Source organism: Podarcis melisellensis (assembly GCF_964234715.1).
Source record: "Podarcis melisellensis genome assembly, chromosome: 4".
NCBI lineage: Eukaryota > Metazoa > Chordata > Lepidosauria > Squamata > Lacertidae > Podarcis > Podarcis melisellensis.
In genome coordinates, this window is record NC_138531.1 from 51,749,399 (window position 1) to 51,764,197 (window position 14,799).

Below are 14,799 nucleotides of genomic sequence, written 5' to 3' on the forward strand. Positions count from 1 at the left end.
CAACAGCTGCTTTCCCTAGAGCAGGGGTAGCCAACTCCCAAGAGACTGCGCTCTACTCTCAGTGTTAAACCCCCCCCCCTTCAGGTCAAGTTGTTGAGCTTTTTTTTTTTTAGGGAAGAGGAAGGAGGAAGGCCCATTTTTTAGGGATTCAGGTCTAATTGTGTAGCTTTTTTTAGGGAGGAGGAAAGCCAGTGATCTACCACACAGATGTCCAGTGATCTACCAATAGATCACAATCTACCTGTTGGACATGCCTGCCCTAGACCAAAAGGGCATACTTCCCTCTTCTCCCAGACAGCTTCTCACAAGTTATTAGAGGGAGTAAAAACCCATTTGCTAGGCGGAAAACAGCCACTGAGGGGAAGCGGAAAGCAATGGCTTAGATTCCCTCCTTGTCAGAAAAGCAAGCCATGGGGGAGTCTTCTCCAACCCATGGTACTTTAACTGCATGCTGTAAGTCAAACTCCTTGACCAGGGGTCAGTACAGAGGGAGGTTTGATTATGAGTGACCCCTACATCTTAAACAGCACCAAGCCATCAAGCAAAACTGTTGACTATCACATTTCTTTCCAGTTTGAGCAAAGGCCACAGGCATATTTTTAACTCTCTCACTAAACATAGATTTCATCTCAAGCCTGCCTTCACAGAGAGCAGTATTAGCGGACAACTGAATAGGTAAATGAAATTTCTGAATTCCTCTCTAAGAGTTCACACATATGATAGAAAAGTTTTGTCCTCTTTGGTCTTCCACTCTGACTATTTTTTCTAGTGCGATCAGAGTAAATGTGAAATGGACAAATTCAAGAGGTGCAAGAACTGTCCTCAGACAAGGTATTTAAGTGATAAGGTTTTTAAAGAACAAATGAGCTCAATTTCTAAAATCAACATATTATACTCACCTATTTTGTCTCAAATATACTTTTCCAATTCCATAATGTGCTAAGCAATCAAATCTCACTTTCTCAAACTTCTCAATTATTTTATTGAAATAGTCTTTGGCTTTGGTTAGTTCCTTTGAAAACAAATGAAACGGTTTGATAATAATTTCAAACACAATCAAAACAGCAAAAGGCAAAAGAAATGTAAAGCAAAAATAGTTACAGCACATGATGGAGATTTCAAGACTTCTTGGGATAGCATGTTAAACTTTAAAGGTAAAGTCATTTTAAAATAACTGAGGCTGAGAATTTTGAGAATGACATCTGATGCCTTCGTAGATACGGTAAATCAGACCATTTTTGTTTTCAATACGTGCAGTATACCACAAAGGCTACTAATACCACAAGGATACAAAAGGCTTCCGAAGTAAAATAAACTGATACATTTGCCTTCTATGACTGCATTTCAGCAAAAAATATAGGTACCTATGGGACAGAACTATGCATGATTGAAAGTTTTTCTTGGAAATTTCCACCACAGTGACGTGAACTGCAGAAGTAGGCTACTTTTAGATTTTGAAATTTAAATGTGGACTTCCCTAGTGCATGATAAAAATGTTACATAATCTCTGTCTCATGTCAGGATAGCAGTCATTAAGTTTCCCGACTCCTTGCCTACAGGTCCTTGGGTTCTTGAGTTTCGTACTCTGTTTAAAATAAAACAATATCCCCATGACTGCACACAACTCACTGAACATATGGATAAAATATTTGTTCAAGCTGAAGAAGATTATTTATACAAAACATTTGCATATGGGTTCAACTTCATGACTTCAAGTTTTGAAATTTGTTACAAATAAAAAAGATGGCATTTCCCTGCAAACAGTTTAGATGGGAACAAGTTATTAGTTCCTGTGCTAGCTAAGTCAGCAGCCACCCACTGTTCTAGTAAGACATTGGCAGGAGGGCCCTGGCCAACACGTAATAGCTTGAATCTTACCTCAGGCTGCCCTATTCCAAGGAGAGCAGTAGCATAGCCATAGAGGATGACGACATAATCAACAATAGCAAACTTCAATGGCTGCATCAAGTTTAAAAAATAATAAGAAAGAGAAGACAAGAAAAAATGGATTGTCATTAAAAATCACATCCTCAAGTTAACAAAACTTGACAGAAAGAATTGTATCCATTGGAACCTGTACTTTATATACATTCAGTTTCTGTCTGCTCAACTGCATCTGATCCCTATCCTAGACAAGATTACTTTGTTCATAAATCTTTAACCCAACGTTTTGCAAACACCTAGGGTGATCTACAACCAGGTCGTACTAAAGAGTAGACTGCAATCAATATAGTTAAGTAACCGCCCACTGATTTCAATTCGTTTATGCTGATTATTTCTAATGTTGGATGCCACCCTTAGCCTTACAGAGAACTGAATCGTAGAAATAAGTTACTTTGCCTTTATAATTTACTATGACACAGAAATTAGAGAGACAGTTTCCCTTTGTCTACACAAAATGCACAAAACCTGGAAGATGGATTTCAGAGTCACTGAAAAACCATTTTGCATATTTCCTGTTCTGTTTTCCAGAAATTTCAATTACTTAGCACAATATAATAGTGGATGTACTTAATAAAACTAACCTTTACCCTTTTCTTAGGAATGCTTAAAAGAACCGTAAACATATACAGAAGGTAAAACTTATCTTGAGCAGACCATGACATTCTTCCTATTACCTGTAGCTTGGCTGGATCTAGAATATTTAACAATCGTGCAAAGGATTGTTCAGCATTGTGAAAGCGCTGATCCATCAATGATGTACATCCATCTTCTACAGTACTCTTCAATGACAGTACTAATGTCCCCTGCAGAAATCAACAAATGTTGTCTTTGTTTCCTTTATCAAAACATTATGCTTATCAGACCAGTAATACATGTTGTTTGAATTGAATATTTCACATTTTTATTTCTTACTCAAATGTTAATGCTGCAGCAATGTTAGGGAGCTATAATGGCACACAAACTGTAACACAAACAAACCCAGGAGACCTTGAGACTATTCAAATAATCCCTACAAAATATGTACTATGCCAAGCTGGCAACACAGATAAAAGTCAAGGGGGCGGAGACAGAAACAGGTCACTCCCATGATCTGATTATTCTGTTTATAAGGACCCACTTGCCCCTTTCCTCCAGGAATAAGAGCAGGGCCAGGATGCCACTGTACACTAAGAAGGAAGAACTTTCATGACAAATTCAATGTTTCATACCCCTGCTCCCATTTCAGACAAACCCACCCTGTTCCTTACAGAAAGAACTGTACAATTGTTAGCATATAGCTCTCTATCATCTCAATTTGGATTGCAGTCTGGTCTGAAGACTACTACAAACATAACATGCAATTAAGAGTGGGTAAAGACTTATGCAGCTGGCATAATGTATTGTGGTCTTCCCCTGGACTTCAGGCTAGGAAGAGATCCCAGCTGAGACTAGGAAACCTGCCAACAAGGGCTTGTGTCCAATGCTGCACCCGTGGGGTTCCGCTGGCACAAAAGGACTTCCTCTCCTTCCTCCACGTGCCCCCCCAATATATTCCAGTGTCCCTGAACCCTCCAGAGCTGATTTTGAGCACACCCAGGGGACAGAAGAAAGCTCCACTGCAGGCATGGATGTATAGCACACCAGTGGAGCTGCAGTGTTAGATACAGCCCACAATTTTAAAAAAGTACTTGGTGCTGTGTTTCACTTGTACATGTGAAGGCAACATCATGAACAGAATCCCATAACGAAAAACTGCCTGGTTTTAAATATTCAGTGGAGGCTGCTGCTGTATAATGTTCTACGTGCCTTTCACCAACCATATGTAAACAGCATTCCTGACATTCAGTAAACTCTTAAATTTGCAATGCCACGCTTTTTACATATCTGTTACCTGTTGCACAGTACTACAGGGAGCTTTCTGTTTGACCAGACATTTCTGAGAATCAGTTTTTGAATTCAGCTCATCTCTGGAATTAAAAAAACACAGTTACTTTTGTCATTAATAACTCAAATGCACACACATTTCATGCTCTAAAAAAACCACAACCTGGGAAACTTGTCCCTGGGAAGCAAGGATTGTCCCCAACCTCTCATGTGCACCAGGGACCAGTGCCCTGGTGACGTTTCCTCCCCTCAGCTATAACGGCCAATAAAAAAATGTGGACACCCAGGTATGAAAGCTACAATAAATAAAAGTGTTAAGGTGAAACCCCAAAAACATTTAAAAGGGAAGTTCTGAATCTGAAAGTATTTCCACTATTATAATGCAAGAGAAACTATACCTTGTCTTTTCAAAGTCACTCATTTTGCTCCTGGATTTTCCTGGATTTTCCCTCAGCCCTGTCATGAGGGGGAGGGGAAAAATCATTTTGAACCTGGTTATTTTCCTTAAAAAGAAGCACACACTTTGCATCAAAAATTTCAAGGAACTGTACAAAGAAGCTGAAAATTTGACAGGGCTGAAAAAAGCAACATGCTAACGTTTAGAAACTGATTGTTATGCGCTAGCGCTGTACAAAGCTGACTCTGAGAATTTTGATGTCTTTACCCTGGTCTATGCAATAATTTTCAAGCTACACTCGGAGACAAAAAAGATGCAAGGATTGCTGAACAGAAATGGAATGAATTGTGTGTGGAGGCACCAGATACAGAGGGCAGCAGGGACCAGTGTGTGGAGGCCCTGATCCAGTCGCTATCGCGACATGATGGAGAAGCATTACAGCACAGTGTGTGCCAACATTCGACACCCACATTGGGAGACCCAAGTCAGCGCCTCTGCCTGACACACTTATGTTTTGGGGTATCCATACCATGGAGCACATATGGTCTAACTTATTTTAACTTACCTGACGAAATATCTGAAAGACGATCTTTGTTTTCTTTAGTTAAGGTATTAGCAGCTACCTGTAAAAAGATTAAAAAATGAGTATTTCCTCCCACCGCACCAGAAAGGGGCGTGTTGCTAAAACCACCCACCTGAATAGATTTCCTTGATATGAAGTGTTGTGCGTGTTCAGCCATGGAAATGGAAGAACTCAAATGCTTCTACCAGGAAGGCATCTTAGGCTGTGAGTTCCAAATCTCCTTAACTGTCTAACTGTGCTCAGAGCAGGCTGGCAATGTTATAAAGGTAAAGGTAAAGGTACCCCTGCCCATACGGGCCAGTCGTGTCCGACTCTAGGGTTGTGCGCCCATCTCATTTAAGAGGCCGGGGGCCAGCGCTGTCCGAAGACACTTCCGGGTCACGTGGCCAGCGTGACAAGCTGCATCTGGCGAGCCAGCGCAGCACACGGGAACACCGTTTACCTTCCCGCTAGTAAGCGGTCCCTATTTATCTACTTGCACCCGGGGGCGCTTTCGAACTGCTAGGTTGGCAGGCGCTGGGACCGAGCAACGGGAGCGCACCCCACCGCGGGGATTTGGGCAATGTTATAATACTTGCTAAATCAGATTACAGTTACAAATGGTAAAGATTTCTGGGGAAGAATGCAAAGCATCTCTGTGTACTCTTAACTGAAGCCCAACACACCCAACTGGCATAATACAACTTAGGAGGAAACTATACAGCCTAACCTAAGGACTGGAAGGCAGGTTTAGCCATCACTGCCTATGCATGTGCAACAGGAATGCTTCACTTTTCCCCAGCAAGAGTGAATTCCCAACCAACCCACGTACATGAAGTTAAGCAAATGGATGCATTCAGGAAGCTGCTAGGGTAGGGCTAAACATGCTCACAACCCCTGGTGATCCTTGTGCTCAAGATAGGGAGGGGGTAGATTTTGCTGCCTCTTAACCTGGCTCTATAGAAAAGGATGGGAACTTCAAAGCTTCAACTCTGTTCATGTATATCCCCATTTTTGGATTATTTTTCCTGATCACACAGTGAAAAAGGGTGTGATATATCAGCACCTATGCTTCAATCTACCTATGCTTCCATCTACCTATTGCTATTTACCAAATTTTATGCAGATGGCGCTGTGGATTAAACCACAGAGCCTAGGACTTGCCGATCAGAAGGTCGCAGTTCGAATCCCCGTGACAGGGTGAGCTCCCGTTGCTCTGTCCCTGCTCCTGCCAACCTAGCAGTTCGAAAGCATGTCAAAGTGCAAGTAGATAAATAGGTACCGCTCTGGCGGGAAGGTAAACGGCGTTTCCGTGCGCTGCTCTGGTTCGCCAGAAGCGGCTTAGTCATGCTGGCCACATGACCCGGAAACTGTACGCCGGCTCCCTCGGCCAATAAAGCGAGATGAGCGCAGCAACCCCAGAGTCGGTCACGACTGGACCTAATGCTCAGGGGTCCCTTTACCCTTTACCTTGGTGCAGGGTATTAATTATTCCTACACAGTGGTACCTCGGAAGTCAAACTGAATCCATTCTGGAAGTCCGTTCAACTTCCAAAACGTTCGAAAATCAAGGCGCGGACTCCAATTGCCTACACAGGAAGCTCCTGCAGCCAATCGGAAGCTGTGGAAGTCGAGTCAGATGTTTGGGTTCCAAAGAACGTCTGCAAACCAGAACACTCACTTCCGGGTTTGCGGCGTTTGGGAGCCAAAACGTTCGACTCGCAAGGTGTTCGGGATCCAAGGTACGATTGTATGCTAAGAATCTTGGGTTAAGCAGGGCAGAGAGATTGGAATCAATGACCTTCCCAGTTACAGTATCGTCACCTTTAAAGCCCTAAACGGCCTCGGTCCTGTATACCTGAAGGAGCATCTCCACCCCAATCGTTCAGCCCAGACACTGAGATCCAGCGCCGAGGGCCTTCTGGTGGTTCCCTCATTGCGAGAAGTAAGATTACAGGGAACCAGACAGAGGGCCTTCTCGGTAGTGGCGCCTGCCCTGTGGAACGCCCTCCCAGCAGATGTCAAGGCAATAAACAACTATTTTATTTTTAAAAGAAAACTGAAGGCAGCCCTCTTTAGGGAAGTTTTTAATGTCTGATTCTGTACTGTTTTTAATATTCAGTTGGAAGCCGCCCAGAGTGGCTGAGGAAACCCAGCCAGATTGGCGGGGTATAAATAATACATTATTATTATTATTATTATTATTATTATTATTATTATTATTATTATCTGCTGTCTGCCAATCTATTGAGATTAGGGCCAGTTCATCCTGTTCCATGCCCACTCCAGGTACTACCAAAAGATACTGCATTTCAAATGCAGAATGTGATCGCTTTTATCAAATTTCACAACAGAATGAATCCATCCATTCCTCCTTTCCTGACCCGACTGAGATTAAGAAGGTTCTTTCTGTGCAGCTGCACCTGCCTGGTTCATAAAAACCTTAATACAAGAGCTGCTGTAGCATAGTAAACAAGAGAAAGAGCTAAAATGCAATGCCCCACTTGCCTCTCACCTGTGGGATCTCAGGCAATCCATTCTCCCTCAGCCCACCCACTATCTCCATCTGAGTAACAGGGATAATAAATAACAACCTCTATAACAAAGTTGTAATAATTACAAAATAATGTACATGGAGTGCTCTGAACATCTAAAAGCACTATATAAATGGCTTATATGCTCCTTTTTTTCAGCAGCTGGCAGGAAGGTGACTAGCTGCAGCTCCACTACTCTTAAGATTTTCTTGGTGAACAAAACAGAACCTGCCCCAACTCTTGCCCCAAACAGAGAGCTGAGGGGCTCAGATATTATCAGTTCCGGCTGCAGTTTATGCGGAACCAAGCTTCCCTGCTGCTGATTGGCAGGAAGCAGCCATATGTCTACTGTTCTTAAAGAAGAAGCCTCTCAAATTGAACGGGAAGTAAGTTTTTGAGTTATTACTTGCTCAAAACCCAGTTAGCATCCTAAAGGCTGCCAAATAAAAACCCAACATAATTGTTTAATACCTTGCTTTTGCCAGCATTTCCTCCCATTGAAAAGGAGCACCGCTGTAATTTAACTCTGCATACGCACTTTGCCAATCTTCAAGTCTACAGCCTTCTCTTTCGTTTCCTTTCTCTAAACGGCTAAATGACTCACTTTCTCCTCCCAGGTCCACCCTTAACTTCCTTTGTATGCGTTGTCACAGGTTCAGCTAACTGTGCTGAGCCAACCAACGTCTCTCATCTAGAACAGCCGTCATCACTCTACTACTTATTTGCACAATGGCAGGTAAAGAGGACGGACAGGTTAAGCACTCTCAAAGTAACGGGAAGGGCCTGCAACCCTATCCTCTTGATGTCAAGGGACTAAGTAAATTCATGAGTCCCATCCACAGAATTACAGCTAGGTAATATGTTATCAACTAGATAAGATGCACTGGCAGTTTATGAATCACCAAGAGCAAAAGCCCTACGTCAGGGGTCAGCAAACTTTTTCAGCAGGGAGCCGGTCCACTGTCCCTTAGACCTTGTGGGGGGCCAGACTATATTGGGGGGGGGGGATGAACGAATTCCTATGCCCCGCAAATAACCCAGAGATGCATTTTAAATAAAAGGACACATTCTACTCATGTAAAAACACGCTGATTCCCGGACCGTCCGTGGGCCGGACTGAGAAGGCCAATGGGCCAGATCCGGCCCCCGGGCCTTAGTTTGCCTACCCATGCCCTACATGAACCTTCTCCAAAGATGCTCAGCCAGAGCTAATTCTGTTGGACTTTCAGCACCAGATGAAGACATTTCTATTCTCCCAGGATTTTTATATATTTTATTTTCAGATGTTTTTACTACTGCCTTGCTGTTCTTATTGCTGCTTTTACTGGTACCTTGTTGCTTTTATTTTTGTCTTACTGCTATTTTCACTGGGGACAGGAATTAAGCCTGATTTTAAATTTGTTTTATTATACCATGAGCCACCTTGGAAGCTGCTGAAAGATAGCCAAAAAAACTTAATAATGGGAAACTTAACAGAAACAAAAAGGACCACAAGGCAGATAAGGAAAAAGATACAAAAATAGCAGGTTGTTGTTTTTGTTATTATTCCCTACTCTCCCTTTACCATAAGGTCCCAAGGCCGAGTTGAACAACGTTAAAATGCAACATTAAACCGTTTATGACTTTGCTAAGCCAGGACAAAATTATTAAGAATAACAGGAAATCTTAACTAGAAATGTGGTGTCAGGGAACTGCCATCGGAGCTAGAGGCGGAGGGAAGGCTCCAGAGGGATGCCGGAGAGGGTCCCAGTAGGGAGAGGCAGCCCATCTGCTGGGGAAGGAAATCAGCGTAACACCAGTGGAGAAGGGGGGCAGATGGGGGAATCGGAGAGGAGGCTCCAGGACTCCTCGCCAGAGACCAGTGGGGAGAGCACGGGTCCTCCGCTGCCCACACCCACCCTGCGCAGAAGACTTCCACACAGGGAGAGTAGGAGGAGACTTGGCGTCAAAGAACTTCTTTGCTGGAAGAAGTTCAAGAAACGCCCACTGACGGATTCCGCCAGCGACTGAGACAGCCACGAAGTGAAAGGCTGTCCAGACAGAAAGGGTTCAACCAGGTAACCTAGCTAGGAGTGGCGGCAACTCACGCACGAGCAACCCCTAGAACCATTACATGTGGGTAGAAAATTACTCTTGAAGAGCAAGAGACAAAACTCCCCTTCAAACAATGACTACATTTAATTGTAGGAGGAAAACATAGTGTGGCATTTAGATTAAGCAGGTATTAAAAGTAAGCCTGAAGCTTGCCTAAGCCCTCCTCCCCTTCTCCTGCAAGCGAAGGGAAGGATTTCTGTTACTGGCTAGCAGGAAACATTATTTACTGCATTTAGACAAAATTGCAAACTCTCTAATATCCAACATTATCTCAAATAAATAACAAAAATGGAATTTGTATTATATTTGGTGTTGTGACCTTCTAACTGGTGCTAGAATCCAGGAGGTAGCGCCCTATGTATTGCTTCACATTCAACCACTATGGATGAGCCTGTGCTATTACTTATGCTCTCCAGCTATTTGAGCTTTGAAATGTTTCAGATTCCCAGATTAAGAATATATATGGCTGCCAATGAAGCAGCACAGACGCTTGCTTTCTATCTCATAGAGAAATACTATTTTCGCCCAGTAGCAACCACTCTTGCTTCTAAAAAATTCCTAGTTAAAGCTGATCCTATGCATATTTATTTGGAAGCAAGACTGGCTTTGTTCAATAGAACTATTTTCATGATTTTAAAAGTGCTATGTTTAAAAGGTTTGTTGCTTTTTTCAGTCACATTCACAGATCTTCTTATAACAGGCCAAGTAGCTAGTTGCTTGCCAAGTTCAAATAACTTTAAAGTGAGATAAATTAATACAAAGCCAGGCTATATCACTGCCAGCAAAAAGTTAAAGTGACAGCAGTCAGGGTTGGCAAGATAAGGAGCAGGAACCTAAGAACCCTGAAAAATATATTCATGTTTAAGGAAATTCCTGACAGCACTGTCTTCCAGACAGCAGCTCTCAGTAGCATTTGCATTTAAAAACAAGCAAACGAAAACAACTTACCTTTGTATGCTTCTGTTTACCAAGATTGTTGTCAGGCTGCGTTTTCTTTTCATTGTCAGATTTCTTTGATTCCTGGGCACTGACTGAAGGAGATTCTGTAGAACTAAACCAATAATTCAAAATAAAACACACATTGCTTGTGGGGGAGGGGGGTCCCCAGAAGATTATGAATTGTTTTAGGATCCGGAAACATTCTTTTCCCATCATTCTTTGGTAATAAAATAAAGCAACACCCTATCATAAGATGTGAAGAGTCGTTTTCTGCAACATTTACATTAAGAATAACTGTATCTACAAATGCAACCTTTTTTGTTCAGGATCCCTTCTTTACAGCAGGAAGAGAGCAGCTGGGCTCTTAAGAGAAGCATACAGGACTGTTTTCCTTTTCTAGGGAGTGAAGGACAGTTCTGAAGGCAGCTTTCAGAACAATTGACACTGCCCCAACATTGGAAGCAGAGAATGTAAAAAAAGATACAGGACCCCTGTACAGTTAAGTCCATTCAAAGGTGACTATGGGGTTGCAGCGCTTTCAGGCCAAGGGAGCCAGTGTTTGTCCACAGACAGCTTTCTGGCTCATGTGGCCAGCATGACTAAACCGCTTCTAGCACAACGGGACACTATGACGAGTGCCAGAGCACACGGAAATGCTACTTACCTTTCTGGCACAGTGGTACCTATTTATCTACTTGCACTGGTGTGCTTTTGAACTGCTAGGTTGGCAGCAGCTGGGACAGAGCAATGGGAGCTCACTCGGCCATGGGGATTCGAACTGCCAACCTTCTGATCGGCAAGTCCAAGAGGCTCAGTGGTTTAGACCACAGTGCCACCTGTGTCCCTAAGCAGAGAAGACACCAGGGCAACAAACATGTGGGTGAATGGTCACTTTTAACAAGGTAATTATCACTGTCTGTACTTTTCTGCATTCCATTGCCTTCTGACCTCACTCTTTACAATTCCTCCCTCTCTATAGCCATGCATATATGCATCCACAACTCCAGATAACACTTCAACACATCTGAGCATAAAGCTTCTGCCAGAATGAATTTAACAAAGACCCTTCCACAAGACCCTTTATATTGTTCTTTATTATATTTTACTGTATTTTTACCTTATTTTTGAAAGCCACTCTGAAAGTGCTGAAGGATATTTTAACTAAATAAATAAAAACTGGGGGGGGGGGGTCAATGGGTTATTTCCCTCTTTGAACACCCATGTTAATTAAGAGCATGACTTCATGTGGATTAACACTTTCAATTGCTTTAAAAATCTTTTTGCCCATGCAATCCATATGTGTGGAAAGAAGTAAAGAGATGCCCTTCTAAGGAATATTTATGTGCAACCAACCGTTTTAAAGCTTCTTAGTGTTTGTTTAAATTGAACCATAATGCAGTGTTGTTGTTTAATTTATCTTAAATTTAAAAGAGGGATAATCTTTGAGAGCCTGACACTTACAGAAATTAAGTGCTAATGAAGCATTCTTACTAATAGGAAATAGTGTTTCTATACCTCATGAATTTGTCAAAATCTCCTAGTGGTGCCAAATCTGTACTGGTAAAATATTAATTTAGCCCGTTGTTACTTGACTTTTATTTACTTTCACATATAAAGTAAAATAGAATTAAACTTACTTTTTCTGAACTACTGCCTTCTTTATTCTGTGTTTATTTTGTTTCACACCTAAATAAATGATAAAAAAGTTGATTCACTAAATAAAAGTTATTATACAAAGTATTTTACTGTATTTAAAGACAATCTTAAAAAGGAAAAGTTACCTCTCATTTCATCAATTTGCTTTTTAAATTTCTCATGTTGCTGTATAAGATCCTTAATTCCTTCAGGATTATTTCTGCACAGCTCTTGGCCTTTCTCATTTGCTTCTAATGCTTTTTTGTGCTCCCCCAGGAGATAGAGTGAATCACAGAATCGATAGTGTCCCTACAAAAAAAAAGAACAAAGTACTTACCACCCCCCTAAATAGAGCAGGTTTTGCCAAATAAAAACATTTTCACTCCTATTTTCATCATATGAGTCTAAAAGCCCAACCCTACATTGGCTCCCAGTATGCCCGGTATACCTGAATGAGCGACTCCACCCGCATCATTCTGCCTGGACTAAGGTCCAGCGCCAAGGGCCTTCTGGCGGTTCCCTCCCTGCGAAAAGTGAGGTTACAGGCAACCAGGCAGAGGGCCTTCTCGGTGGTGGCACCCGCCCTGTGGAACGGCCACCCATCAGATGTCAAAGAGAACAACAACTACCAGACTTTTAGAAGCCATCTGAAGGCAGCCCTGTTTAGAGAAGCTTTTAATGTTTGATGGATTACTGTATTTTAATATTCTGTTGGAAGCCGCCCAGTGTGGCTGGGGAAACCCAGCCAGATGGGTGGGTATAAATAATAAATAATAGGAGGGATTTTCATCTAGTAGAAACTTAAGTGTTGGTAGTCCCTCCTTTACTGAGCTCCACCTCTCCCTCCTGTTCAAACTTTTAAACCCCTGAAGAACCAATAGTGTATCACACTACGATCTGTACCACCTCTCATTAAGTGGTAGGTTCACCAAACCCCAGGGAGCACATTTCTGGGGAATGCATGGGAAATGGGCAAAAATCAAATTTCCCCACTCTCCCTAAGTGGTCACTGGGACTGCCTCTTCTGTGAGCAAAACTCTGGCGACAGGATCTCTGGATCCAATCCTATGCTGACACATGGTAGAAAGCTAGAATCAACATGCATCTACATTAGATCAACATTAGATCATTCTTAGAACATTAGATGCAGAAAGTGAATCTAATACGTACTTGTTAAAATTGGGTAAAGGAGCCCAAAGAGACCATGCCCTAAAAATAACTGGTATGGGTCCTTTCAATTAAAAAGCTGCCAAGGACATAATTCCTACCTACTCACAAATATATTACATTTAGAGATCTTTTCTATATTAACCAGTTTAGAAATGCTTTTAAATAAATAAAACTATTGCATACAGTGCATCTATCCCCCAGTGATTTATAACTAGTCAAATTAACTCAAAAAGGGAAGCTTCCTGTTTATATAATGGTTAATGTTCAATGTTTTCTGACTTGAGTTCCAGCAAAGACAGATCTGTGAAAGAAATGCAGCTAACCTTTGGCCAGTTGGGCTTCAAAATTATGGCTCTCTTCCCATCACACAGGGCTTTTCTGAAAACAGTAAGAAGTTAAGATACTAATGAATGAGAAAAATGTTCTCATTGAAATACAGTACATTTTTAAGCTTTTCAAACTGCAAGACTAAATCCAAAAACCTGAGAAAGTTCTGCCTTTAAAAGAGAAGAAATTTCACTCACCATGAATTCCCATTCTGGAGAGCAGACAGAGGATTCTTCACCTCACATCTCCTCCTGGGGGAAGCCACGTTCAAATTCTGACTTCACCAGGGGGAGTGGATATTTTTGTCTTCACAGACCTAGCCTTGCAGAACCAAAGCCCTTCACATTTACCTCCCTGAATGCTACTGACTACTGAGTAAGACAGTCAATAGTCATTCCTTCTGTTTGAATGCTTGTTCCTGCCAGGTTTTCCTTCCGAGTACTCTCAGAAGATACGAAGAAACATATTGACCCAAACCAACATGGCAACAGTTCAATGCTAACAGGCTTCGTCAACAGAAAAGGACATCTCTGTAAGGTCCAATATACCATCCAGCATTCCTACAAGTCTAGTCTGAACCAAAACACTAAGCCGGGCAGACTGTCCACTCTGTAAAGTTGCAGTCTATGCTAATTTACCCCACCCCCCGCCAAAAAAAATCTTTACTCCTCAAGGAGAAGGAGTAATATTCACCTCCAAGATACAGAAAAGCAATACAGAAATTACAGAACAGGTTGGGATCCAAAGAGGTGGCTTGGGTCATACCTGGTGGAATTTATCGTATTTGTTTTTGCTCTGAGCACCTGATCTCCTTACTATCCAATAAACTACTTTTTTTGAAACTATCTGCAGTTTTAAAGTACTTCACTAAACTAGTTCTATGGACTAAACATCAGGAAGAGCTTTCAGACGCTAAGAGCTGTTTGACAGTGGAGCAGTCCCCCTTCTAGTATTTCTAGTCTTTTGTTGGAAGCTGCCCAGAGTGGCTGGGGAAACACAGCCAGATGGGCAGGGTATAAATAATATATTTATTATATTATTTTCAGCTTTGGCCCCAACTCTGTCGCAGGAGACCAAGGCCCTGCAAGACTTAACATCTTTCCGCAGGGCGTGCAAAACGGAGTTCTTCCGCCTGGCCTTTGGTCTGGGCCCAGTTTGACCCCCCTCTATGGGACCCTGTAGGTTATCTCTTTGGCCCTTTTATCACCTCATGTGGGACCAACATGGATAGCTGGCCCTGATGAATACTTGAGGTTCCTGACCCCTATGGTTGTAATTCGTGGGCAATCATCTAATTTTATCCTGATTCTAATTTTTAAGTTGTATTTTAATCA

General features: G+C 42.2%; 1 protein-coding gene across 2 annotated transcripts in view; it reads right to left on the reverse strand.

Annotated features, from left to right (window-relative positions):
- TTC3 (tetratricopeptide repeat domain 3) overlaps positions 1-14,799 on the reverse strand; it is a 60,741-nt gene that overhangs the window by 29,606 nt on the left and 16,336 nt on the right. For both annotated transcript variants that reach the window (XM_081908714.1, XM_081908713.1), the window contains exons 11-20: positions 13,462-13,516; positions 12,115-12,277; positions 11,971-12,019; positions 10,343-10,445; positions 4,770-4,827; positions 4,206-4,263; positions 3,815-3,890; positions 2,619-2,747; positions 1,879-1,959; positions 900-1,012 (exon numbers count right to left, since the gene is read on the reverse strand). In XM_081908714.1, coding sequence (XP_081764840.1) covers positions 900-1,012; positions 1,879-1,959; positions 2,619-2,747; positions 3,815-3,890; positions 4,206-4,263; positions 4,770-4,827; positions 10,343-10,445; positions 11,971-12,019; positions 12,115-12,277; positions 13,462-13,516 — 885 coding nt within the window. The remainder of the gene's footprint in view (positions 1-899; positions 1,013-1,878; positions 1,960-2,618; positions 2,748-3,814; positions 3,891-4,205; positions 4,264-4,769; positions 4,828-10,342; positions 10,446-11,970; positions 12,020-12,114; positions 12,278-13,461; positions 13,517-14,799) is intronic.